General features: G+C 42.2%; 1 protein-coding gene across 1 annotated transcript in view; it reads left to right on the top strand.

The window, feature by feature from the left end:
• The window catches only part of LOC137192195 (titin-like), a 213,923-nt gene that overhangs the window by 8,345 nt on the left and 178,395 nt on the right, over positions 1 to 27,183 (top strand). The window contains exons 3-31 of the mRNA XM_067602711.1: positions 584 to 787; positions 1,448 to 1,735; positions 3,456 to 3,541; positions 3,808 to 4,028; positions 4,279 to 4,624; positions 7,945 to 8,193; positions 10,393 to 10,506; positions 11,886 to 12,146; positions 13,268 to 13,330; positions 13,419 to 13,677; positions 14,390 to 14,462; positions 14,662 to 14,874; positions 15,694 to 15,836; positions 16,040 to 16,179; positions 16,931 to 17,158; positions 17,309 to 17,550; positions 17,640 to 17,872; positions 17,960 to 18,124; positions 18,243 to 18,411; positions 18,802 to 20,498; positions 20,584 to 20,865; positions 21,468 to 21,734; positions 22,238 to 22,510; positions 22,604 to 22,867; positions 23,453 to 23,713; positions 23,825 to 24,085; positions 24,503 to 24,766; positions 24,945 to 25,205; positions 26,318 to 26,581. Coding sequence (XP_067458812.1) covers positions 584 to 787; positions 1,448 to 1,735; positions 3,456 to 3,541; positions 3,808 to 4,028; positions 4,279 to 4,624; positions 7,945 to 8,193; positions 10,393 to 10,506; positions 11,886 to 12,146; positions 13,268 to 13,330; positions 13,419 to 13,677; positions 14,390 to 14,462; positions 14,662 to 14,874; positions 15,694 to 15,836; positions 16,040 to 16,179; positions 16,931 to 17,158; positions 17,309 to 17,550; positions 17,640 to 17,872; positions 17,960 to 18,124; positions 18,243 to 18,411; positions 18,802 to 20,498; positions 20,584 to 20,865; positions 21,468 to 21,734; positions 22,238 to 22,510; positions 22,604 to 22,867; positions 23,453 to 23,713; positions 23,825 to 24,085; positions 24,503 to 24,766; positions 24,945 to 25,205; positions 26,318 to 26,581 — 7,791 coding nt within the window. The remainder of the gene's footprint in view (positions 1 to 583; positions 788 to 1,447; positions 1,736 to 3,455; positions 3,542 to 3,807; positions 4,029 to 4,278; positions 4,625 to 7,944; positions 8,194 to 10,392; positions 10,507 to 11,885; positions 12,147 to 13,267; positions 13,331 to 13,418; positions 13,678 to 14,389; positions 14,463 to 14,661; positions 14,875 to 15,693; positions 15,837 to 16,039; positions 16,180 to 16,930; positions 17,159 to 17,308; positions 17,551 to 17,639; positions 17,873 to 17,959; positions 18,125 to 18,242; positions 18,412 to 18,801; positions 20,499 to 20,583; positions 20,866 to 21,467; positions 21,735 to 22,237; positions 22,511 to 22,603; positions 22,868 to 23,452; positions 23,714 to 23,824; positions 24,086 to 24,502; positions 24,767 to 24,944; positions 25,206 to 26,317; positions 26,582 to 27,183) is intronic.

Below are 27,183 nucleotides of genomic sequence, written 5' to 3'. Positions count from 1 at the left end.
ACAAAATACCTACAAGCCCTGTTTTCTGTGTGAGACCACAACCACCAAATATCAGGAAGCAGAACTCAGATCTGCTGTGTGACGGCTAAAAAGATATCTGAGCTCTGACGTTAGTATTACAGTAATGTTAGAATCATATTTTCTTCTTTTCCAGCTATTTTCATATCTAGTTTGGAGAAGGAACATAACATGGACTCAATAATTAAATACCCAATTAAAAACATGGACTAGGTTTATCACCATCTCTCTTTTGGGGTTTTTAAGAAACATAAATGCCAGCAGCCACTTCCTGCTTCTGCCCCGTTACTGTATCTGCAGGAAAGAAAGTAAACAAAATCCAATAAATGTGACAAATTCAAAGCATCAAGTTATTATCAAGTGTTTCAAACATGAAAACTTTCAGTATCTAATCTCACATTCTTCATTCACTTTTACCTGATTGTTCTGTTTAAAGTAAAGTTTAAAGTTTGTCCTCGATCCCACATTTCTGAGGTTTTTTTTTATAATTTTCTGTACATTAAGATGTTTTTACACAGCTGAGTAAAAATGAAACGGTCGGGTTCTCGTCTCCTCTCCTCTGCAGGTTCTCCAGTTCCTGAGGTGAGCTGGTTCCGTGATGGCCAGGTTCTTTCCGCCGCCGCTTTGCCCGGCATTCAGATCTCGTTCAGCGACGGCCGCGCTGTTCTGAGGATCCCCGCAGTGACCGCCGCGCACAGCGGAAGATTTTCTGTCAGAGCCACCAATGGCACTGGACAAGCCACAAGCACAGCTGAACTCCTCGTTACAGGTGAGACCTCAGGTAGACTGTCACTACCATCACAAGCCATCATTCATCATTGTGAATAGAGGTTCCTTCTCTGTCTCGCTGAATCAGACGTTCAGATTGATTTGTCTCTAGTGTCTGTACGCTAAACATGAAGCTAAAGCCAGCAGCTACTTAGCTTAGCATAAACAGCTAAATGACATGTTGCAGTGTTACAGGAGATCATGTGTTGGTATTTCTATTCCTAAAAGGTGCATTTTGTTACCTTTGTATAGGTCATCCTACCAGCTGTTTCAGCTAGCTTGACTCTGCCTGCCTGTTCCAGTCTTTATGCTAAGCTAATGGCTAACCTGCTACTGGCTGCAGCTCCATATTTACTGTACAGACACAAGAGTGGAATCAATCTGAACATCTAACTCTCAGAGAAGAGGGAAAACTGCTCTTTTAAAGATTAATCAGTCTTCAGCTGATGTGTTCACTGTGTCAGACAGGTGGTGGTGATGTGATTGTAGTGAACAGACATGACTAAATAACAGGGGGATGGCGGTCTGAAGGTGGTGACCACGAGGCCGTGTGTCTTACAACTTCACACCTGACCTCAGGTTCCCCTCAGTGCAGATCCACAGTACAGGACAAACTAAATGAACAGCTTCAGTTTAAACATGTGATGATGTTTCTCTGCAGCGGAGACGGCGCCGCCCAGCTTCCTGCAGAGACTGCAGAGCTCCACGGTGAGGCAGGGCAGCCAGGTAAGGCTGGACGTCAGAGTCGCAGGTATCCCAACACCTGTGCTGAAGTTCTACAGAGAGGGAGCCGAGATCCAGAGCTCGGCTGACTTCAGGATCCTCCAGGAGGGAGACCTGTACAGTCTGCTGATCGCTGAGGCCTTCCCCGAGGATTCTGGGACATATTCCGTGACCGCCACCAACAGCAGTGGAAGGGCCACATCTACCGCCGAGCTGCTGGTTCAGGGTGAGGATCCGTTTTTATTTGAACAGTGTTGAGACAAACAGATCAGTTTTGTATCTGTAATAATAAGGTGTTTTGGATGGATTAGCTTAGCACAAAGACTGGAAGCAGGGGGAAACTGCTAGCCTAGCTCCATCAGAAGATGAGAAAGCTGTTTTTAGGGCCCCAAAGGGCGAAGACCCTCTTGTATTTCATGTTTGTTTCTTTCTTCTTTATTTTTCCGCCACTTCAGACCCACGTTTGACCCCCTAAATATGCTCAAAAACTCACCAAATTTGGCACGCACATCAAGTCTGGTTAAAAATTTGATAAAATGTAAAAATTAACCCCCAAAGTGCCAAAATGTGCTCTCTAGCGCCACCTATGTAACTAATATGGCCGCCACCACCCATAGGAATGTCATAGAGAGATCGAACTATAACGCAATTATTCGTCTCATCAAGACCTACAAATCATACACTGACACCCCTGACCTAAATCCAACAGGAAGTCCGCAATTAGCCTTTCAATATAAGACTTTGCCCCAATTTTGGGCGAAGTAGAACAAACGCTATCTCCTCCGAGGGCGTTAATGTAGGTATCAGTTTCAAACTATGATACATGACTTATCACACTGTGCTGAAAAAAAGTTGTTAAAAACTTTGTAATGACTCGAACGGTTTGGATTTAATAAGCCCTGAAAGTTGCAGCACCACATCACCCTTACAATGTAAATCAATGGGGAGGTAATCTATGGGCATGAACTTTGTGTCAAACAGAGGCTTCTGACGTCTAAACTATAAGTCTGACCACTTTCAAACCTGTATCAATGGATGCACCACGAAATTTCCAATTATAAAATATGATTTTTAGTGTAAGATTTGGCCAAAGTCATGAGATTTATGAGGATATTTCCACTAGAAAACTGCTCCGAAATTCTCCTCTCAACTGAGAGAGAGAATAGGAGGGGGGGCGGGTCTATATACATACAGTACATTATATACAAACTTTGTATGAAGTTTGGTGTTATTATCATTTATTTTACAATAATTATAGGTCTTATATGTATAATTCAGTAGTGGGGATGACCTATGAGGGGAAGGGAATAAATGGAGTGAGGGTGACAGTTTAGTGATAAAGTGCTGCAGAAAAATACCATCAAAACTAAAGTTTGTAGCTCTGTACTGCAGTTTTTCCTTTATTAGGGCCCGAGCACCTAGCGGTTCACTCACACTCTCCATTCAAATATATGAGTATCAGTTACTTATTGTCTCTACACACCTGACAGGACACATGTCAATCACACTTTGACCAGGTCATGTGGGTTAAAAGTCTTTACTTTTCTAAAAATAGACTTGATGGAAATTAAGAAATTAATTTGTTTTACACACAAACTCATCAAGAGTTTTCAATTAACTGAAATTCAAGTGAATGGGCCCAAAAACTTGCATAATTTTGATGCCACAGGTGTGAACGAGACAGACATGTCTCACCCTGCAGGAAACTCCTCCCACCGTTGAGATTTGATGACCGCGCTGCGGCCCGACGTGCTCGGAGGCGCGAGGGCCCGTTCAATGATTACTATTAAAATAAACATTCTTTTTTATAGAAATACTTTTACTTTACTACTTATTACTTTGGTCAACTGAACAAAATGAATTAGAGTTTTTACCTTGTGATTCTGGATACTTCAGTGAATATCATGATATATTGAAGTTATTCATTTAAATGTGTGTGTGTTCAGGTGAGGAAGCCGTTCCAGCCAAGAAAACCAAAACCGTGATTTCAACCTCTCAGATTTCTCAGACCCGTCAGACCAGAGTGGAAAAGGTACAAACACTCAGCTGTCATATATTTAAAATATATTTAATCTTCTTTAATGGAGGCAAACCTCATCTTCTCCCAACACATATCACTGTATCATCTGAATTCATCTCTTCTCATTTAGTCTCATCCAATTAAATCTCATGTCCTCTTTAAAACATTTTATTTAATTGTATCTAATCCAGTTTAATCTTTAATCTTATCTTCTCTGCTCTTAATGAAATCTCATCTGTAACGTAACGTGACACCATCTTCCTGTGATCCGTCCTCAGAGGATGGAGGCCAGTTTTCAGGCCACCGCCATGATGGAGATGCAGGTGGAGGGCGCTGAGCTGATGCATCATCTGGCTCACAAGACTCCTCCCAGAGTTCCTCCCAAACCCACATCCAAGTCCCCGACCCCGGCCTCACTGGTCGCCAAGGTGACCGGAGGACGCCAGCAGTCGCCGTCACCTGTCAGACACGTGAAGGCGCCCACGCCGGCACCTGTCAGGTAGGTCCATGCCAGCTTCAGGGTTCAAGTTGCACAGTTTTTCAGGAGGACTGTGGACTTTGTCCTCCATCACTTCCATTGTAAGGTCATTATGAAGGGATCTTCTAATGGTCAGTATGATTACAGCAAGAAACACACTGACTGTTGGTTTAATGACTGAGTTCATAAACTGTGAACCTGTTAAGGTGACAATGCTATCGGAGGTTGGCCCTCTACAGGACAATAACGTGACCTCCCTCCCCGTCTACAGGCCTGCCTCTCCCACATCAAGACTCTCAGTCTCCCCCATCAGACCAGTCAAGTCCCCCGTCACCATACGTAAGCAGGTTGTCGCTGCCCACGCCGATGTGCTGCCGCCCTGGAAGCAGGAAGACTACATGGGCGAGACCAGCTACACCAGCATGGTCAGCATGACTGGCGTGACCGGCATGGCCAGTATGACTGGCGTGACCGGCATGGCCAGTATGACTGGTGTGACCGGCATGGCCAGCATGACTGGCGTGACCGGCATGGCCAGTATGGCCAGTGCAGCCAGTATGGCCAGCAGCAGCGTCACCCAGCAGGCGGAGGAGCACCATATCACCGCAGTCAGAGAGGTAAGGAAGGGGTTGCTCAGGGAGGGAGGGGAAAACACTGCCCTCTGGTGGTCAACAAGGAGCAATTTGAGACATCTGGAGGACGGGTCAAAAAAAGAACATAAATCATAAAAACAATATACATTAAGAGCCCTGATTTTACTACAGCCTGACTTACTCTTTATGTAAATATCAATATCTCTGTAATCCAGTAACAGTCACTGTTTCCATAGTTACAATGCAAACAGGAACTACTTGCAGCTCATAAAACTAAGACTTTTCATGCTGCAAATTTGTCAAAATGTAGACAAATGTATGATTTAAAAAAAATGCCCTACAAACTGTAAAACAGTAAAACTCATTCTGAAGTAACACTATATGTCATGTCAGGATAGATGAGCTGCAGTTCCTCTGATGTCCACCAGATGCTTCTCTCAAAATAGACAGTAAATACATTCCTCTCCACAAAGCTTCCCTTCCTCTAATCTGATGTTTTGTTTTGTTTTTTTAAATCTGGAAGCTCTATTTTTAGAAATAGCAAGAAAACACAGACTGACCCTTTAACCGTCCTGTTGACCAAATTGCTTCTGATGTGACTGATGAACTTATTCAGATGTGTGAATGATGCAACGTGATGACATTTTTATTCCATTTTAATGTTTTTACATCTGTTCTCGATAATAATTCGAGGCTCTCGTCTTCGTGTGACTCGTTTTGTGTTTGTTCAAAAAAAGCAAACTCGATGTGCCGTCTGTTTTGAATGTGACTAAACTGACGTTCAGTAAGCAACACAGTGAAGATGATGGATGCAGAAACGTTGCCATGGCGACTGCTGTTCATCAAGTCAGCAGTTGCAGAGAAAAGAATAACAGACACACAGTCGTCGTGTTTACTGTTTGTCAACCCGCATCTTTAACTCTGAGTTTCCTTTTTTTTTATTGTAATATCATAAACATTATATACGAGTTTATACATCTGAACATTTTTTACCGCAGTTCCAAGCCAGTTTCACTGCGTCTTCTTTTCAATAACAAATACATTTATATATGTACAAAATAAAGATTAAAAGACATTTTTTGGAAATCAAAAATTACATGGAAACAAGCCGCCATTACTGTGATGTCATCTCACCAGAAAACCAACACAATAAACCTAAAAAGTTTTTACTTTTTTAACAGATTTTACCAAATTTTTGATGACAATTTTTTTAAATGAATTTTTAAAGCGGTCTGGATTTACAGACAGCCAATCTCAGCTTCATGTCACCCTGATGACTCTGTGTTATAAACCCTCCGCCGTCTTTTCCATTTACATATAAGTGTTTTTTTCTCATCAGCATCATGTCAAACGGTTTGATATTCTTGCTTTGAACCACTTCTTCCTCCCGTTGTCACTTCATTAACACCAGAGTTAATCCTTTTTGATTTGGTTGTCAGCTACAAACCAACAAAATGGAGGCAGAATCATCTGGAACACCAGATGACACAAGTTTTACCCAGAATGCCGACAGGTTGGACGGTTCTATGAACGACAAGGAAACGGCGTGTGACCCTAACGTCCACCATCACGTGGACGCCGACTCATACAGATGCATGTTTAACACGAGCCGCGGTGTTATTTCTGAAACTTTTGACGGCCAAGAGGTGATTTTGTCAGAGAAAGAAAAACACGAGGCCGTTGAGAGTCGTGGTGAGACGCCGACAGACGACATAAGTAAAGAGGAGATGAGTTGCGGTCTGTCGTACCGCAGTGAAGATTTCTCACCTGTTTGTAACCACAAAGACTCGACACCTGTTTCAAACCAGGAAAGCTTCAGATTTCATAACGCAGACGCCTCGCCTGGTTTCCGTGATGAAGAGATTCCTTTGGATGTTAGTCAGGAAGACTGCCGTCACTGTGGTTTTAACCAAGATGGCCGCCCAGCCGTCATCCAGCAGCCTGAGGAGCAGGTAGCTGTTCATCCGTCATGATCCGACACATCACAGTCGCTCCGTCATCTTTTGTTTTTGGGCACTTTCACCATCTCTCGTTTGGTTTTGTTGTCACAAGGTTGTGGTTGTCACTTCACATTTCTTCACCTTCAGCACTTTTTCTTCTGTTCATGTGGCTCTTTATTCATTCTGAGCTGTTTCAGTGTTTTTATATATATATGTTTTATTCATCGCTGGATAAACGTATATGTCTGAGTATGTTTACACACACATGAATATCCTTGTCGTCTCTAAAAACCAGGATAAGAGCTGTTTCAAGTTTCAGTAGCCAGAAAATGTACACGAGGAAACAAGATTCTCCAGAAACGTGATAGTAACAGTGATTTAGGTGCAGATTGTGACGAGTTTTGGTGTCTTTGACAGAGGCAGGTAGGTGTTGGGGCTGATTCATCCTATTTTAGACTTAATGAAGATAATTCCCTCAAATTAAACATTTTGTAGCTTAGTACATTTATTCCTTCCCCCTATTTGACTAGTTTGTGCCCTTAGATGACTTTAAATTGTCCCATCTCCACATCCACTCAGGTGGAAATCTGAAGAAATAAAAAAAACACTCAGTAGACCTTCACACGTCTCAGTCAGATTATCTAAATAAAACTGCATTAAAGGTCCAGTGTGTAGAATTTAGTGGCATCTAGTGGAACACACTTGGCAGAAATGGAATATAATATTAATAAGTATGTTTTAATTAGTGTATAATCATCTGGAAATGATTATTATAACCTTTATTTAAACAGGGAAGGCCATTGAGAGTAAGCGCTCTTTTACTAGGATGACCTGATTACATTATATAAAAAAAACAAAAGTACACAAAAATTATAGTATCAGCAAACAAACAGGCCAAATACATCAACATAACACAACATCAATTCAAAAACATTCGCACTGCTCTCTGTCAGTCAAAAGAGATTTAAATTGATTAAAAGGGATGAATTTGTTTAATTTTAAAAGCTAAGAACCGTGGAGGTGCCTGTAGGTGGATTTTTGAACCTTAAAACCACCAGATTCATAGACATCTTCTCATCTCGTGCAGAAAGGAAAACTTATAACAATAATATTTATGTATATAACAACTTTCTTGACAAGGTTACAAGGTTTTGCACAAGTAAAAGCAATAACAGAAATAACAACCAAGTAAGCATATTTCCCAAAGTGTTGAACTATTCCCTTAAGTTCAAGTATTTCCTTGCAATGGGGGCAAATAGAAAGAATGCAATAATGGCATTAGTTTGAGGGGATAAAATGAAATTAGGATTTATCCAGATCTTTCCCCCGAACACCTGTCCGGCTCTGTACCACCGTCCTGCCATGGATGTCCTGAGATCTATGTGCTGCTGATTGTGTCTCCAGGCTGAGGGAGGGAAAAGAGCCGGGGCAGTGGCCAAGGTGGTGGCCGCCGTTGACCTCGCTCGTGTCCGTCAGCCCATGCATGCCGAGGGCGGTCGAGCCGAAGAGGAGGTGGAGGCTGTAGAGGCGGAGTTGGGGCAGCAGGCTGATCACCAGTATCGAGACAGTTGGACAACAGCAGGAGCGCAGGCTGGTCAAATGCTTACTACTGCTCAGGAGTTTACACCTGAACCAACCCTGCTGCTGCCTCAGGTCAGAGAGGCTTCCAGAGCAAAAAAACAGCAACATTATCAAGAGATTTGACCAAATATTCAGGTGTACTTAGTCTGATTCAGGGCTGTGCTGTTGATAAGAAACTTTACTACACTGGCGAGCAATTTTACAGGCTGCCAGTTGTCCACATAGAGATGATAGAGACTCCCAGTTGTCCATGTAGAAATGATAAAGACTCCCAGTTGTCCATGTAGAGATGATAAAGACTCCCAGGTGTCCAGATAGAGATGATAAAGACTCCCAGGTGTCCATGTAGAGATGATAAAGACTCCCAGGTGTCCACGTAGAGATGATAAACACTCCCAGGTGTCCAGATAGAGATGATAAAGACTCCCAGGTGTCCACATAGAGATGGTAAAGACTCCCAGGTGTCCACGTAGAGATGATAAAGACTCCCAGGTGTCCATGTAGAGATGATAAAGACTCCCAGGTGTCCAGATAGAGATGATAAAGACTCCCAGGTGTCCATGTAGAGATGATAAAGACTCCCAGGTGTCCATGTAGAGATGGTAGACTCCCAGGTGTCCACGTAGAGATGATAAAGACTCCCAGGTGTCCATGTAGAGATGATAAAGACTCCCAGGTGTCCATGTAGAGATGGTAGACTCCCAGGTGTCCACGTAGAGATGATAAAGACTCCCAGGTGTCCATGTAGAGATGATAAAGACTCCCAGGTGTCCAGATAGAGATGATAAAGACTCCCAGGTGTCCATGTAGAGATGATAAAGACTCCCAGGTGTCCATGTAGAGATGATAAAGACTCCCAGGTGTCCATGTAGAGATGGTAGACTCCCAGGTGTCCACGTAGAGATGATAAAGACTCCCAGGTGTCCATGTAGAGATGATAAAGACTCCCAGGTGTCCATGTAGAGATGGTAGACTCCCAGGTGTCCACGTAGAGATGATAAAGACTCCCAGGTGTCCATGTAGAGATGATAAAGACTCCCAGGTGTCCAGATAGAGATGATAAAGACTCCCAGGTGTCCATGTAGAGATGATAAAGACTCCCAGGTGTCCATGTAGAGATGATAAAGACTCCCAGGTGTCCAGATAGAGATGATAAAGACTCCCAGGTGTCCATGTAGAGATGATAAAGACTCCCAGGTGTCCATGTAGAGATGATAAAGACTCCCAGGTGTCCACGTAGAGATGATAAAGACTCCCAGGTGTCCACGTAGAGATGATAAAGACTCCCAGGTGTCCATGTAGAGATGATAAAGACTCCCAGGTGTCCAGATAGAGATGATAAAGACTCCCAGGTGTCCATGTAGAGATGATAAAGACTCCCAGGTGTCCACGTAGAGATGATAAAGACTCCCAGGTGTCCATGTAGAGATGATAAAGACTCCCAGGTGTCCAGATAGAGATGATAAAGACTCCCAGGTGTCCATGTAGAGATGATAAAGACTCCCAGGTGTCCATGTAGAGATGATAAAGACTCCCAGGTGTCCATGTAGAGATGGTAGACTCCCAGGTGTCCACGTAGAGATGATAAAGACTCCCAGGTGTCCATGTAGAGATGATAAAGACTCCCAGGTGTCCATGTAGAGATGGTAGACTCCCAGGTGTCCACGTAGAGATGATAAAGACTCCCAGGTGTCCATGTAGAGATGATAAAGACTCCCAGGTGTCCAGATAGAGATGATAAAGACTCCCAGGTGTCCATGTAGAGATGATAAAGACTCCCAGGTGTCCATGTAGAGATGATAAAGACTCCCAGGTGTCCAGATAGAGATGATAAAGACTCCCAGGTGTCCAGATAGAGATGATAAAGACTCCCAGGTGTCCAGATAGAGATGATAAAGACTCCCAGGTGTCCACGTAGAGATGATAAAGACTCCCAGGTGTCCAGATAGAGATGATAAAGACTCCCAGGTGTCCATGTAGAGATGATAAAGACTCCCAGGTGTCCACGTAGAGACAATCGCAAATGCTTGCAAATTAATTGCAAAATAAAAAGAAAATGTCATGCATGAAATTTCTTGATTAATTGGATTGTAATTTGAATTTAATTTTGAACGGTAATTACTCAATCAAATCTCTTGATAATCATGTGTCATTTGCAATATTTGTAGAATTAAAATAATAATTAAACATTTACATATCCTGTACTTTTATCCAAATCTTTAAATCTTCCTGAGATTTAACGCTCCATGTGAACTCTGTTGGTTACTCCAGATTCAGAGAGCGACAGAAATCTCCTCCCATGTGGATACTGGTCTTGCCCCATCCCCAGTTCCACATTTCACAGTTTCTAAAGTTTCAGTCCCGAAACGAGATTTTAGCAGTGAGGTAAGAAGAGGCAAGATCAGGCAAGCAGCAGAAAATAACCTGCCCAGAGAGAGTGGAACCTAAAATTTAAAACAAAATGTGGATAACGTTTGACCAACTGAAAATGAAAAGATGAAATAATAGAGACCTTACTTTAGCCAGTAGCACAATCTCTAACTGACCATTCGCTAAGCTAAGCCCCACCCACCCTAACAGTAGTTAGGCTACTGTTGCCTTCAGTCTGCCTTTTCACAATGACAACAGTGGCAGATGTATCATCAAAATTAAAAGTTTTTTTTTTTTTAAATAATTAGTCCTTTATTTCAAGTAGATAAAAGCAACTTCTCATTTCTGGCCGACACCCATCAATTGAAACCATCTTTGGGAAAAATTTATTTGACGTGTACTTTGATTTTTTAGTTTGGTTCATGTCCCATCCGCTAACATGGAGGGGGCGGGACTTATGACCTATACTGCAGCAGCCACCAGGGGGCAATCAAGATGTTTTGACTTCACTTCTATCATGATGCTATCATGATGTCCATATTTATATATAGTCAATGAAATGATAACTGTAACTAGCAGATTTTATCAGCTATAGCTAGCCAGCTTATTAGCTGATGCTAACATTTCTAGCTATAGCGGTTATCACAGTCCAGCATCATGAATAAAATATTAATAGAAAAGCAAAGTGAGTTTGGCAATTGTAACACCATCTCAGGTGACAAGTTTGGCTGGACTGTAAACTTCCTGAAATCCAATAAAGATCAGGACAGCACCGCTAACGTTAGCCTAAACTGTTAGCCTTAATCGGCTAGTACACAGTGGGTGTTCCAGTCCTTAATGGGACTTTTTCTAATGTAACCTGTGGGCCCACAAAAAAGGTTGTTAGCTAATGATATGCTAACTCTTAGCCTTAGGCAGGCATGCTAATTTTAGCAGCTTACATCAGAGCAGATAATCAAAAAGTTGAACCCATTCCTCACATTTTTCCTCTTGATATGTTTTAGGTTTTCAAGAGGTTAAAAAAAAACACGACCCTTGTTGCTAAGCTATGATTGGACAAATGCTGTTTTGGGGTGGAGTTTAGCGAACAGTCAGTTGGTTATTACTGCTTGCCTGAGATGCAAACTTGTTGTGCACTGTAGTATAGAAGTGATAAAATGATATTAAATAACTAAATGAATCACCTTTAACCTTGTTTTCTCAATCCCTTAATAAACATACTTAACCAACTTATTAATCCTGCTATATATATAAAACTCCCCTCATTTCCCCTTTTGTAGCTTTAATAAAACTAACGTACCATAGATTCCTCCCTGTGCTGTGGTTTAACATAAATTGAACCAACATATTTTCTTGATGATGGTATGGCTGTTCCTCCTCTTTGGATCGGTCAGGTTTCCATCGCTGGCTCAGCTATCGCCACTCTGCAGAAAGAGATATCCGCGTCCTCCGCCGCCGCTAGAAAGATCATCAAGCCGGTCAAGTCTCCCAGTCCGTCTCGTACAGCGGTGGAGACCAGAGTGACGCCGGAGCCCGTCCCTCCGCCATTCAAAGACTTCGCTGAGAAATATCAGAGTCATTTTGGCACTGAGTTACAGACGGGGGTGGTGTACTCAGGGGGGACGGAGAGAGTATATGAGGACTGGGAAGCCCAGGTTTGTAATCCAGTTTAGTGGGCTGGATCTGAACAGGACAAGAAAACCTGATGAGTAAACAAAAAAAGATCAGATCTGTGTTTTTCTACTGGCACTGGGATGTGAGGAGGAGAATATCGATCTGTCTGTCCGACACTTGGTCCGCAGCAATAAATGTCAAAAACTATTGTTCAGATTCTCATGAAATTTGCTTTAGATATTGATGGTGCCCAGAGGATGATTCATATGTTTTTAATGAGCCACTGACTTTTTTCTCTAATGTCACCAACAGGATCAAATAACATATCAAAACCCAAGCGAGTTTAGTGATGACCAGAAGGTGACCTTTTGATTTTAAAGGAATAGTTTGACATTCTGGGAAATGCACTTATTTTTTTCTTGCAGAGAGTTAGATGTTAAGATTGATTCCACTCTGTCTGCACGGTAAATACAAAAGCAGCCAACAGCTGCTTAGCTTATGTTTAAGCATGAAGACTGGAAACAAGGGGAAACAACAGCTAACTTTTGGACAGAGCTAGGCTAGCTGTTTCTCCTTGTTTCCAGTCTTGTCTGTCTTCTAGCCTGTGCTAAGCTAAGCTAACCATCATGTGGTTGTAGAGAGTAGTATCAATCTGAACATCTAACGCTCGGCAAGTAAGCAAATAAGTGTGTTTCCTTAAAATTTGATATAATTTTTCTAGCGCCACCCTCAGGACAAGTCTTACATTTTATCTCCACTACTCACTCAGACCAATGAATAAAAGACATGTTGACTTTAGATATTGTGGGGTGTAATGAACGTTGCAAGCATCACTCCCAGACCTTTAGTCTAATTTTGTTAAGAGTCCGGTTTTCTTGATTTCTGTGAAAATCCAGGATTAAATATCACTCTAATAAAACCTTTAACATGTTCGTTGATACTATTGACAACCTCATTCTCACCTCTTGATCCAATCAAGCCTCCGCTCCATCTTTCTGTGCTGTCATCTTTTCCACAATATTACATGTTGGATGTGAACAGCAGTGTCTTCTCCAATGTGTGTTTGCTATGTCATGCACTTGTGTTCATGCTTTGGATTTTAGAAATAGGTGCAGTCTTCATTAAACTGCATTGTGCTTACAAATCTGCAACTGTATTACAGGTGGTGGAGGCAGCAGCTGTACCTGCAGCTGAGGACAGTGTGGTCCCACCCACACTGATGTCTGTGAGTAGTTGAGTCCTTAAAACCACAAAATATATTTGTCTTGTTGGGAAAGGGACATTTCCTAAAGGTGTTGTGTTTTGGTCTGCAGGACTTAAAGAACACAAATGTGACAGAGGGAGAGTCAGTGACCCTGGAGTGCCAGATCAGCGGTCACCCCGCCCCCGTTATCATGTGGTTCAGAGAGGACTACAAGATTGAGAGCTCCATTGATTTCCAGATTAGCTATGAGAACGGATTCGCCCGGCTGGTGATCCGTGAGGCGTTTGCTGAAGACAGTGGACGCTTCACCTGCACCGCCACTAATGAGGCGGGAACTGTCAGCACCTCCTGCTACCTGCTTGTCCAGGGTCAGTACTCACAGTAAAACAGGAGAATATGGGAAAAAGCATGAAAACATCAATTGGTTTGCATCATACCTCTCAAACAGGATGCTTTCAGTGTCCTTCTTAGTATGCGGTTACTTTTGGAGTCCCTCAGGGTTCTTCTGTGGGGCCTCTTCTGTTTTCATTTTATGTTTTTATCCTTATCCTGAAATTATTTCTTTTTGTTTTTATGATGATGGCACCCAGTTGCACTTCTCTTTCCATCTTGATGATTTTAACTGATGATATATTTACATTATACACTGAATTTCCCCTCTGGGGATTAATAGTCTTATCCTACTGTCTTTTTCTTCTGGACATTAGAAAAAATTCTTCAATTACATTTTTACAAAACAGAAATTTTAAGCATTGGTCCTGATCCCGCTGCTATGCCATGTTCCCTTTGAAATTGGGCACTCTATTTCAAACAAACACATCGATCTGCACTCAGCTGTAGGCTCTGATTCAGAGAATTATATTATTGTCACTCCCCATTCGTCTTTCTGCCGATTTGGGTGCGAAGCCAAATATCAACTTTGCTCACATTAACATGTTTGTTTCAGGAGTGATGAAAGGTCCTTCAAAAGCTGCTCAAGAGCACACAATAGTTTTTCAATTAAACAAAACTGTAACTGAACTCACAAACAGTACCACATGGTGTCTTCTTATTGAAACTGACTCTGTCTTTGTTCTCCAGTGTCTGAGGACATTGAGAGCAGGGAGGAGATTGCTGTCGTGACTGAACATGTTGAAACTGCTCAAGAGAAACTGTGAGTTGATCAAAGCTCCCTGTTGTGTTCAAGATTGAATGATATTGGCTGATAAACGTAGTTGACAGAGTCAAAATTGCTCTAAATGTAACTTAAGAAAATATTCTGTTACTGCTTTATTGTTACATTGTTCAGACTTAAAGACAGCTTGCGGTTCTGCTCGGGCCGGCTAATATTAAAAAGAAATATGTATTTTCAGAGTAACTGAAGAAACCAAAGAAGAAACCATGTCCCAGGTGAGCGTGGCTGAGTCAGAGACAGCCGCCACCGCGGCTCCCTTCTTCGTCAAGACACCCAGCATCCAGAAGCTGGTGGAAGGAGGAAGTGTCATCTTTGAATGTCAAGTGGGAGGAAGCCCCAAACCACACGTCATCTGGAAGAAGAGCGGCGTACCGCTCACTACCGGATACAGGTACGTAATATTAAGGCTGCAACTACCAAAATATTTTCATTATCGATTAATCCATCAGTTGTTTTTTGATTAATCACTCCATCATTGTCTGTTGTTTTGTCTATAAAATGAGCTCAAACAATCCCGTTTGATCTGATGAACAGTTCAAAATCCAAAGATATTCAGTTTATAATCATTTGTGACACAGAAAAGCTTCAAATTGTCACATTTGAGAAGCTACAATCGGGAAATGTTTGGCATTTTACTTTAATTACTTAAATGATTATTCAATTATCAATACTAGTTGTTACAGCTCTACATAATATCTTGACAACTATTGGACAGATTTTCATGATGCCCAGAGGACATTTCTCATGATTTAGGTGATATATTTTTCATTTGATTTATAAATGGATCCATAAAACAGATTGAGCTCTACACCCCCACTGCTACTGGGTCTGGTTCAGTCTTGATGCTGTGCAGCCAAACTTTTTTCAAACCCACAGAGCATTATTTAAAATTCTAGTGGAGATCTCAGAGTCAAAATCTGTGAGGCTAAATTTGTGTCTAAAATTATGAACCAGGCATCTATTGTACCTCCATTGGATGGAAAATTGAGTATTAAGTTGGAATATTCAACTCAGTGTAAACATTATAATGCTTCAATAAACAGCTGGAACAAGCTGATACAGAATGTTATACTGTCAGATGGGGATGTAAAGAGGGGGAAATTCAGTGGACGATTGGGGTTAAATCCAAGAGAAGATGTGTTAAAGTGAGAACTCTAAGTACAAACTTGGCTTTAACATGAACTTCCCCTCTCCTCCCACTGTCCATCAGATACAAAGTTGCCTACAAGAAAGAGACTGGAGAGTGCAGATTGGAGATCTCCATGACCTTTGCTGATGACGCCGGAGAATACTCCGTCTTTGCCAAGAACCAGCTTGGAGAGGTGTCAGCCTCTGCCAGTCTGCTGGAGGAAGGTACATTAGAAAGCACAGGCAACAATAAATGAAGTAAGACAGGGTAACAAAGAGGAAGAGTTCTGTCTACAAAGACTTAAATAATTACCCACCAACCATCAAAGTCATTGATCAAGATTATAGAGATGTAATAAAAAGATCTGGTGTCAGGGTATGTCAGACACTGAGCTCATGTACCTGTATATGCATTGTTTTGCTAACAGAGGAATATGAACTCTACATGAAGAAACTGGAAGCTAAGACTGAAGTGACAGCCATGGTGCAAGAGCCCCATGTGGGAGACATTCCCCCTGTCGTTGTTACGACAATGGAACAGATGACCACTACCATTATTTCCGGACAGGTAGGAGCATTATTCATCATGATCGATGATGATGGATGAAGTATGTTGGGGAAATCTGGAAATGTGCATGTCTCAAACTCATGGCTAGATTTATCCACTAGAGGACCCCTGGAGCAAACTAAAGACACCACCAACACCACCAGTATCTCTCTATACATTACAGTAAACAAATTTAACAGTTGTATACAGGAATATGCATGATGTTTAGTACAATCTAAACTTAAACTATTTGAAGGTTTTTTTTGACCCTGGACCCATTTACAAGACAAGGTATTAAAATTAGGTGCTATTGCAGGACCTCTTCTGATTTTAAGTCATACTGTAGTTTAGTCGTGCATACACACAAACAAATGTGCAATTAGTCAGATTGCCACAATTCAGACACCTTGTAATCCCGGGGTTTTAGGAGCAGTCCACTTTGCCTGGATGATAATCCAGCCCTGCTAGAACCTTTTAGATTTCTGCTACCACAGAGCAAAGCCTACCCTGCTAGGTAGAAAGAAACGGACACTTCGAAAAACCTGTGATTAGAGTACAGTGAAAATCATGACGGTCAAACACTAGAAATATCCCTAATTATTCTCATACCTCAGAAAAGTACTTCCCTTCCTCTCCCTAACACCGGGTATGCTTGGCAACTGATATGTGCTAATATTGTAATAATCAACCAATGGTGATCAATTTGTCAAAATGAAATGATGTTGATGAACTCTTGGAGAACATTCAAATTTGTGTCTTGTCTCATCTGCAGGAATTCCATCTTTCTGCCATCGAGCAGAGGATCATCCAGGAGTTCGAGCTCCGCATCATGAAGATTACCTACAGAGAGATAGTGACCGAGGATGGAGAGCTGATGGTGACTGCCGCCCCCACTGAGGCCATGCAGCCCGCCTTTGACACTCCTGTCAAAAACTACAGGATCATGGAGGGAATGGGTGTCACTTTCCACTGCAAGATGGCTGGCATGCCACTTCCCAAGGTACTGAATTATTTAATATAAATTGTCTCTTTGAATTGTCTTTCTATTAAACTGAGATGGAAAGCTCAACTGAAAACTGTAAAATAGTAATAGCATAATAATACATCTAGATCCAAAGTGGCCCTCCAATGACATTTTTTCTTCTTCCAGATTGCTTGGTTCAAAGACGGCCAGCGGATCAGGCCCGGTGACCATTACCAGATGGAGGTTCTTCAGGATGGACGAGCCAGCCTTCGTCTTCCTGTGGTTCTGCCAGAGGATGAAGGTGTCTATACCGCCTTTGCTGCCAACATGAAGGGAAATGCCGTCAGCTCTGGGAAGCTCTATGTGGAGTCTTCTGAAGCTGCAGCACCTCAGAGATACACACCGCAGCCAGCAGTACAGAGGATAAGGTAAGTTTTAATGTATTCAAAGGACTGAGAAATAGATCTTCCGCAAAACTGTAAACACCTGTGTATTGATGACTTTTCTACGTTCTCAGGTCCACATCTCCTCGTTCTCTGAGCCGCTCTCCTGGCCGTTCTTCCAGCCGTTCTCCCGGACGTTCTCCTGCCCGCCGGCTGGATGAGACAGACGAAGCTCAGCTGGAAAGACTCTACAAACCTGTGTTTGTCATGAAGCCTTCCTCATGTAAATGCTCTGAGGGGCAAACTGCCAGGTTCGACCTGAAGGTCGTTGGCAGACCAATGCCTGACACATACTGGTTCCATAACGGTAAGTAAAAAAAGATTAAATCTGCATAAAGGAGGTTACTGAATATGATAAGTCTCAAAATAATCAATCTATTCTCCCCTTCCTCAGGACAACAAGTGGTTAGTGACTATACCCACAAGATAGTGGTTAAGGAGGACGGTACTCAGTCCCTGATTATTGTGCCGGCCATGCCACATGACTCAGGAGAGTGGACAGTCGTGGCTCAGAACAGAGCTGGCCGATCGTCCATCTCCGTCACTCTCACCGTTGATGGTAAGATTGCAGCTCACCTTGAACATTGTATGAACACTGTTTGATCTGTTATTAGAAGAGGACACCTGTGCACACTTGATGGCTTTAAGTTTTTGGGTATTTTTCTTTTCTTTTCCAGCTAAGGAAACCTTGGTGCGTCCCCAGTTCATTGAGAAGCTGAGGAACATCAGTGTAAAGCAGGGCACTCTGGTTGAACTGGCTGTCAAAGCCATTGGAAACCCCCTGCCTGACATTGTCTGGCTGAAAAACAGTGACATTATCACACCACACAAGCACCCAAACATCAGGTATGTTTTATAGCACCTGTATTAAGAGTATTCATAAACTGGCAAACAGAGTAAGAGTTTTTGTGTCTGTATATGTAAGTACATTATATGTATATATTTATTTCTACTAATTTGTTCTAATTTATTTCCATCTAAGCTGATGTATTTATTTGTTCTTGTCATGTTTGCTTGTTTTAATGCTTCATGTGTAAAGAACTTTGCTGCATTTTATGTATAAAAGGTGCTATACAAGTAAAGTTTATTATTATTAAAGTTTATTATTATATTCAGTAAGAAGAAAAAGAAAAACTAGAGTAAGAATATATTGATATATCTCTGCATATTACACAAAAGATGAAAAATAACTGTTAAATATGAAAGGTTTTTAAATAAGAGAAATCAATTTTCCAGGATTGAAGGAACCAGGGGAGAGGCCAAATTCCAGATTCCCTCATCAATTGGCTCAGACAGCGCCTGGTACACAGCTACAGCCATTAACAAGGCTGGCAGGGACACCACCCGCTGCAGAGTCAATATTGAGGTGGACCATGTTGAGCCTGAACCAGAGAGGAAGCTTATTATTCCCAAAGGAACCTACAAAGCCAAAGAGATCGCCCCTCCGGAGGTGGAGCCTCTTCATCTCCGTTATGGGCAAGAGCAGTGGGAGGAGGGAGACCTTTATGACAAAGAGAAGCAGCAGAAACCACAGTTCAAGAAGAAGCTGACCTCTGTCCGAATGAAGCGTTTCGGTCCAGCTCATTTCGAATGCAGACTGACCCCTATCGGTGACCCCACTATGGTAGTGGAGTGGCTGCATGATGGCAAACCTCTGGCAGCTGCTAACAGGTTGCGCATGGTCAATGAATTCGGCTACTGCAGTCTTGACTATGATGCTGCTTACGCTAGAGATAGCGGTGTCATCACCTGCAGAGCTACTAACAAGTACGGAGTCGACCAAACCTCAGCTACCCTGATTGTCAAGGATGAGAAGGGTCTTGTTGAGGAATCTCAGCTTCCTGAAGGCAGAAAAGGAGCACACAGAATTGATGAGATGGAGCGCATGGCACATGAGGGTGGACCCTACGGAGTCACTGCTGAGGAGGAGAGTGAGAAAATGAAACCTGAGATTGTACTTCTGCCTGAACCAGTCAGAGTTTTGGAGGGTGAAACAGCCCGATTCCGCTGCAGAGTGACCGGTTATCCATCACCCAAGGTTAACTGGTACATCAACGGACAACTTATCCGCAAAAGCAAGAGATACAGACTTCGGTATGATGGTATTTACTATCTGGAGGTTCTCGACATCAAGTCCTATGATTCAGGAGAGGTCAGAGTGGTTGCAGACAATAACCTGGGCTCAGCCGAGCACACTGTGAAGCTGGAGATTCAGCAGAAAGAAGACTTCAGAACTCATCTTCGTAGGGCTCCCGAGGCAAAGGCAGCTGAGGCCATACCTGAACTTGGAAAAACACCATTTGAGGTGGTGATGGTTGAGAAACCCACAGACGAAACTCATCTGAAAGAGGTGGTCAAGCTCAAGAAGGTCCATAGAATCGTCCATGAGAAAGCCAGAGAGGAGTCAGAAGAGCTGAGGAGCAAGTTTAAGCGCAGGACAGAGGAAGGCTATTACGAGTCCATCACTGCAGTGGAGCTCAAGTCACGCAAGAGGGATGACTCCTACGAGGATCTACTGAAGAAGACAAAGGACGAACTGCTTCACCACGCTAAGTTGAGGGAGGAGGCTGAGAGAAAGAAGGAGGAGGAGCGCCTCAAACTTACTGCTAAACCACTCAAACCAGAAAGGGTTAAGCTCTCAGCCAGCATGGAAGCTCCGAAGATCCTGGAGCGTATTACCAGCCAAACAGTTGCACAGGGTGAAGAAGTAAAATTCAGAGCCCGAGTCGTCGGCAGACCAGACCCTGAGTGTCAGTGGTTCAAGAACGGTGTTCAGCTGGAGAAGTCCGAACGTATTTACTGGTTCTGGCCTGAAGATCATGTGTGTGAACTGGTGATCAGAGATGTCAGAGCTGAGGATTCTGCTAGCATCATGGTTAAAGCTGTGAACAAGGCTGGAGAGACTTCCAGCCATGCTTTCCTGCTGGTGCAAGGTAACACAGCTCTGGATTGGCAAAAATATACGTGTGCATTTGAAATGTGAATTTTCTCACAAAATTTCTGTTATCATTTTTGCAGCAAAACAAGTCATCACCTTCACCCAGAAACTGGAAGAGATCAATGCCAAGGAGAAGGAAACCATGGCTACCTTTGAATGTGAAACCAGCGAGCCTTTCGTCAAGGTCAAATGGCTGAAGAATAATGTGGAGATCTTCTCTGGAGACAAATACAGGATGCACTCTGACAGGAAGGTTCACTTCCTGTCTGTGCTGTTGGTTGACATGAAGGATGATGCAGAATACACCTGCGAGGTTGTAGATGAGGATCACGTCAGGACAACCGCCAAGCTTAATGTTGAAGGTGAGTTGGACAACCGGCTGCACACAAAGTTGAGATTACTGGGACATTTATTTTTCCTTCAGAGATAATGTTTCTTAAAGCTGGTAGTTCCTGCCATTCAACCACATCTACTGACATATCTGAACACTGATTCTGAGCTTTGGTCTATTTGATCTATTATAAAATTATGTTTAGGAACAATATTTGACTGTGGACACTATTTAGGTACATTTCTCCATTACAATTACATTAAATCCTGCAAGAAAAAATGTGCCATGTTTTAATCAACAAAGAGCGACACACACTGGTGGTGTATGGTACCATACCTTGACTACTTCTTTTGTCTTTCTTGTCTCTAGTCCAGTATGTTTGTCATATCCAGAGCATCAAATTACACATCACTTACACATAACTTAAGTTTTCATATAATTATAATGATTATGAAAGAGATTCCACATTAAAAAATAATTACTAGATGCAACTGTCCTTGTAAAGCCAATGGAATTTGTGGTTCCCTGATGCCTCAGTTTGCTATTATGGTTTCTGGTATCAAAAGGAAAACACTACTGAACTGATTATAAACCAAAACTGTCAATATTCCATCTGTGTTATGTAATCAACAGGAGCCCCACTGGAGATCCTGCAGCAGCTGGAGAGCACAGAGGTACCGGAGACGTACTCTGGAGAGTTTGAGTGCGTTGTGACTCGTGAGGATGCTGAGGGCAGCTGGTTCTTCGGAGAAAAGCAGCTCTCTCCCAGCAGTAAATACGTCATTTCCTCCCGTCGTGGACGACACAGCCTATCCGTCAAGGATGTCAAGAAGGAGGACCAGGGAAAATATAGCTTCAAAGTGGGCGAGTTCCAGACAAGTGCTTCACTGAAGATGAAATGTGAGTTATGAACAAAGTGCAAGTTTTTAGTTTAATATTTTTATTCTGATATCCCAGCTGAACCAAAATCTGTCAGTCCATCCAAGTCTTTGTTGAATTGTGATGTTATTCTGAAAAATCTTGGTCAAATTCCCATCAAGTTTGATATATATAATAATGGTCCCCAGAAGGTTAATCCTAATAATTTAAGTGACCCTCTGGACTTACAGTAGTGCCAACAATAGGCCAATATTCTCATGAATGTTACTGAGCACATTTCTACTCCCCAGAGGATGAATCCTTAAGATGTTGGCAATGTCACGAGCTTTCCTGTAGTATACAGGCTCTAAAGGCTCTAACATTAGTAAGAGTCATCTTTTTTTTTTATTCAGTCCCAACAAGTAAACATTTTGGGATGAATGGAATTTTGCAGCCTGTAAGAGCCATAAGAGGATTAGAATCAGACTGTCAGATTTAAAACCTGGTTGTATCTGGTGCTTTACACATTTTTCTTGATCTTTCAGTGCGTCCCGTGACTTTGATGCAGCCTCTGACCGACCTGACCGTCTGTGAGGGTGACATTGCTCAGCTGGAAGTCAAGTTCTCCCAGGAGAACGTTGAAGGAACCTGGATGAAGAACGGACAGCCCGTCACTGCCTCAAGCCGTGTGCACATTGTAATTGACAAACATATTCACAAACTCCTGATTGAAGACACCAACAAGGATGACTTGGGAATGTACTCCTTTGAGGTTCCTGCTCAGGAGATCTCAACCTCGGCAAAGCTGACCGTACAGAGTAAGTCACATATTGCTTTTCTATCCAACTTTCTCAGGATTTAGAATTCCAAAGTAAAGCATTACGAACTAAACATCTGGTCTCGTGTTGCAGTTATTGGCATCCTGACCCCACTGAAGGATATAAGTGCTGTTGAGGGCACCAAGGCTGTTCTGGAGGCCAAGATCTCCGCTCAGGACATCAGCTCAGTCAAATGGTATCACAACGACAAACTGCTGACCTCCAGTGACCGAGTCCACATAGTGGCAAAGGGAGCCAAGCAGCGTCTTGTCTTCACCAGGACATATGCCTCCGATGAGGGACACTACAAGCTGGTGGTTGGCCGAGCTGACACCAGCTGCAAATTGTCTGTTCAGAGTAAGTTGTAGAAGAGAAGACTGAGGTATAAACATGTGTTAACTTACGAAGACAATTACTTGTTACCAGGATTCTTACTATTGTAGTTTTTACATTATTACGCTTTGTACAAACATGTACATGTACATGGCTATGCCATGTTAGCTGGCATAGCTAACATGGCATAGCATGTTAGCTATGCCAGCAGTTTATATGGGGCACATAGTACAGATTCTATGTGTTTTGAATAATATTTGATGCCCGTTGTACTTTACAGAGAGTGGAGTTTTATTAAAGGCACAGTATTGGGAAATGCATGTCATTCTGAAGGAAATTACATGAAAACACCATATTAGCCTGTTGGCTTTAACATGACCAATCACATGCATGTACTGGAGCTTTTTCTACTGCTACCTGGAATAAACAGCTGATCTGACTGAAACAGCTCCATCTGCTGCTCACTTAACATATCCACATTTTCTGTGAAAGAGAGGCACAATGTTACATGGCTTAAGTACAATAATTGATCATTGATCGATGCTGATCAATGTGAACGATGAACAGTGGATCACTGGTTAACTCCACAACCTTTTTTCATCTCAACAGCTGTCGAGATTGTGACCCCAATGAAGGACAATGAGTGCTCTGAGTCTGAGCACATTAAATTCGAAGTCGAGCTTTCTCACCCGGGCATCATCGCCTTCTGGACTTTCAAGAATGAGCCGCTGAAACACAGTAGCAAGTACAAGATGGAGTCCAAGAACAAGCACCACACCCTGATGGTCATGGACATAATGAAGGATGAGGAGGGCGAGTACATGTTCGCCGCTGGTGAGAAGAGGTGCAGCGCTAAGCTCACTGTGTCAGGTATGCCAGACTACATTTATCAGCAGCTCTAGAGATTTCTGATCCAAGTTAACATATTGTAGCTTTGACTGGACCAAGCATTAACAGACTGGATCCATCTTCTGTCACCAGGTGGTGCTATCAAGAAGCCTCTGCGTGATTTGGTGGTGGCTGACTCCCAGACCGCTGTGCTGGAGTGTGAAGTAGCCAACCCGTCCTCAGAGGGCAAGTGGCTCAAAGATGGCGAGCCCATCGACTTCAATGAGAACGTGCTGAGTGAGGTGAAGGGTGCCGTCAGACGCCTCGTCATCGTCATCACCAAAGGCACCCACATCGGAGAGTACACATATCAGGTCGCCAGCTCCAAGACCTCAGCCAATCTGAAAGTTGAGGGTAAGTCCACATTATGTTAAAGTTTAATCTTAAAAACAGAAACATTTCTTCATAACCTGCTTAAATCCTTTGTAAATGAAGCACATAAGGACAGATACAGTATGTGTTCCAGGAGACGCTGAAGTTGGATTTCATGTACATGTACCTGTAACAGCTGTGAAACTAAACCCAGCTTACTCTTGCTAGCCAACAAGATACAGAAAGTGTAAACAGGACTCTTTTGGGCTAGCTGGAAGGTGTATTTTTCTTACTTTGATGATGGCTGGCTGTTTCCTCCCTGCTAATTAGCCTAGCATATTAGGACCTCTCTGTACTGAACACATAAAACCCTCTCGTGGCACCAGGTTGAGAGCAACTGATCTCAAGCATTCACTAACAGAGGGCCAAATCCTGGAGTAATGATGTTTGTCTTAACAGCTGTGAAGGTGAAGAAGACCCTGAAAAACCTAAATGTGGTCGAGACACAGGACGCTGTTTTCAACCTGGAGCTGACCCACGAAGACGTGAAGGGATCGCAGTGGGTCAAGAATGGCGTCGAAATCCAGCCCAGTGATAAATATGAGATCATCACTGAAGGCACAGCCCACACCCTGAAGATCAAGAACTGCAACACACATGACGAATCCGTTTATTCTTTCAGACTGGGGAAACTGTCTGCAAGCGCCAGGCTGAACGTTGAAAGTAAGCAACTACTGACTTTTCAAAAAACAGAACAACACAACTTTAACTTGAGCCAAATGTGAGCAGTAGCTTCCTAAAAATAAAGAATTAAAAGATGTACTATTCCAACGTTATCCAGAAACTGGATTTGTAGTTGTCACAGAACAAATTCTCTAATTGTGAAATATTTTCCCCACAGTGATCAAGATCCTGAAGAAGCCAAAGGATGTTACATCACTGTTGGGAGCAACTGCTGTATTCGAGGTTGGCATCTCTGAGGACGACATCCCCCTGAAATGGATGTTCAAAAACGTTGAGCTGAAGCAGAATGAGCACTACAAGATGTTCAGTGAGAAGAAGACCCACAAACTGACTATCCAGAATGTGGACAACAGCAAAGAGGGAGAGTACACCGCCGTGGTGGGCCATCTGCAGTGCAGCGCTCGCCTCACCGTCGAGTGTAAGTGTCGGTGTGGTGTGACACGTTTCTGAGGATGTCTGATGAGGATTAAAATAAACTGTGTGGAGGGGATACTAGCATTAACATGTCACCACCATGTACTACTAGGTACTACAAAGAACTTAACCAAGACAGAACATTTATCTGCATCGGACTATTTATTGCTTTCATATTTGTCAATTGCAATATTGTTTGTCAGGTAACGGGCCACAGACAAAAACTAGTCTAATACTTGAGGCTAACTAAAGCGCAGGTGGTGCCTGACCATATGTTACAGATTCTAATATTGTCTGAAATGTAAATCTGAAAATACAGACCTTGTGTTTTTAGTGTCAGTGCTAGTGAATTTCCTCCATGTGTGCTTAACTCATTTAACTGTCAAAACTAAGACACACTTAATTTAACTTCATAGTTATACTTGCCCAGTATTAGTTATTTGTGTGGTTTTCTGACCAATAGGTTTTATGTCACTTAAAGCTATGGCACTTTGCTGACCTTCTCATGAAAAAAAAAAAAAAAATGAAAAATGAATTTAATATATAATTTGTATAATTTGGAAAAGGACTTTAAGATGATCATAGACAACTTTGATTATTTTTATGTTGTTGGAAACATCCATAAACATTCAATCTTGAGAAAATAAACTGTCCTATTGGTACATTTTAAACCTCAAAATTCCTCTCACTTCAGTGCTTGGGTGTACTTTATATTGTTCTGCTTATGATGACAATTGTTTGAAATGCAAAACTGGTTTTAGTAATTTATTCTGACTCCAGTGGGTTTATGTCTTATTTTTCTGCCAGAACTTCACCTTTGACTCTCTAACTATCAAAGGTTTGCTGCAATCTACCGTGACAGTTTATACTTAAAACTTGGTTGGAGTTTAAATGTGCAAGTATATTTTTGGTGCATCCTGATAATATTTAAATAGAACCCTAAAATAAAATGTAAGCTCTAACTTATTTTAGTTTTGATTGTGATCCAGTTCAAATTTAACAGTAACAGTGGAGCCTTGATTTAAACTACTTGAATGAGCTACATGTAGCCGTAAAGCTGATTGTTGGGATTAAATAAACTAAGACTGACATTCTCTCCTCACATGTATTCCTCAGCTCTGCGAGTCACCAAAAGCTTGAAAAACGTTGAGGTCCCTGAGACCCAGGTGGCCACGTTCGAGTGTGAGGTTTCTCACTTCAACGCACCATCCACCTGGTTGAAGGACGGTGTGGAGATCGAGATGAGCGAGAAGTTCAGGATGGTGGTTCAGGGAAAACATCACCAGTTGACGATCATGAACACCTGCAGCAAGAACGACGCTGGAGAGTACACCTTCGTCTGCGGGACCGACAGAGTCTCTGCAACACTAACCGTTCACCGTAAGTTCCTCCCGTTAGCTGCTGTTAATGATGGCAACAGGGACGCATCAAAGTTTAAAGATTTAAAGTTTCAGATCAGAACACCTTTGATTTTCAGATTTTTATATAAAGTAATTTATAAATGGCTTTAAAATGTTCAAAATCTCTTAATTAAATTTAGTAGATTTCAAGTTAATATACACATTAGTTGGAATTATTAATGTTATTAATGTTATTATAGTCAGGACTTTGGTTTATGTTAGTAGGTTTTTAGGGCCCCTTAAATTAATTTAGCCCATGTCAGGGTAAACCTATTACTACCGAATAAGAATCAATTAAAACGCCATTAATTTCCAACTGTAATATTTCAGAGCCCTCACATAATCCTTTCACTTTAACACCTTAAATTGATCATTAATGGATTTGTGAAATATTTAAATTACAAGACCAATTAAGGATTTCTGACTGCTATACAAAACACCTTGATTTGGATGACTTTTAGTGTTTTCAGTAAGTAAATTTAGGTAATTTTGAAAAATTTTGATCATGATTTACTGAAGTCCAAGGTCACGTCTTCAAATGTCTTATTTTGTCTGACCATAAGTCCTAAACTCAAGTATTTT

Source organism: Thunnus thynnus, chromosome 11, assembly GCF_963924715.1.
Source record: "Thunnus thynnus chromosome 11, fThuThy2.1, whole genome shotgun sequence".
Lineage (NCBI taxonomy): Eukaryota > Metazoa > Chordata > Actinopteri > Scombriformes > Scombridae > Thunnus > Thunnus thynnus.
Note: the sequence above shows the minus strand (reverse complement) of the source record. Positions and strands in the feature narration are given on the sequence as shown.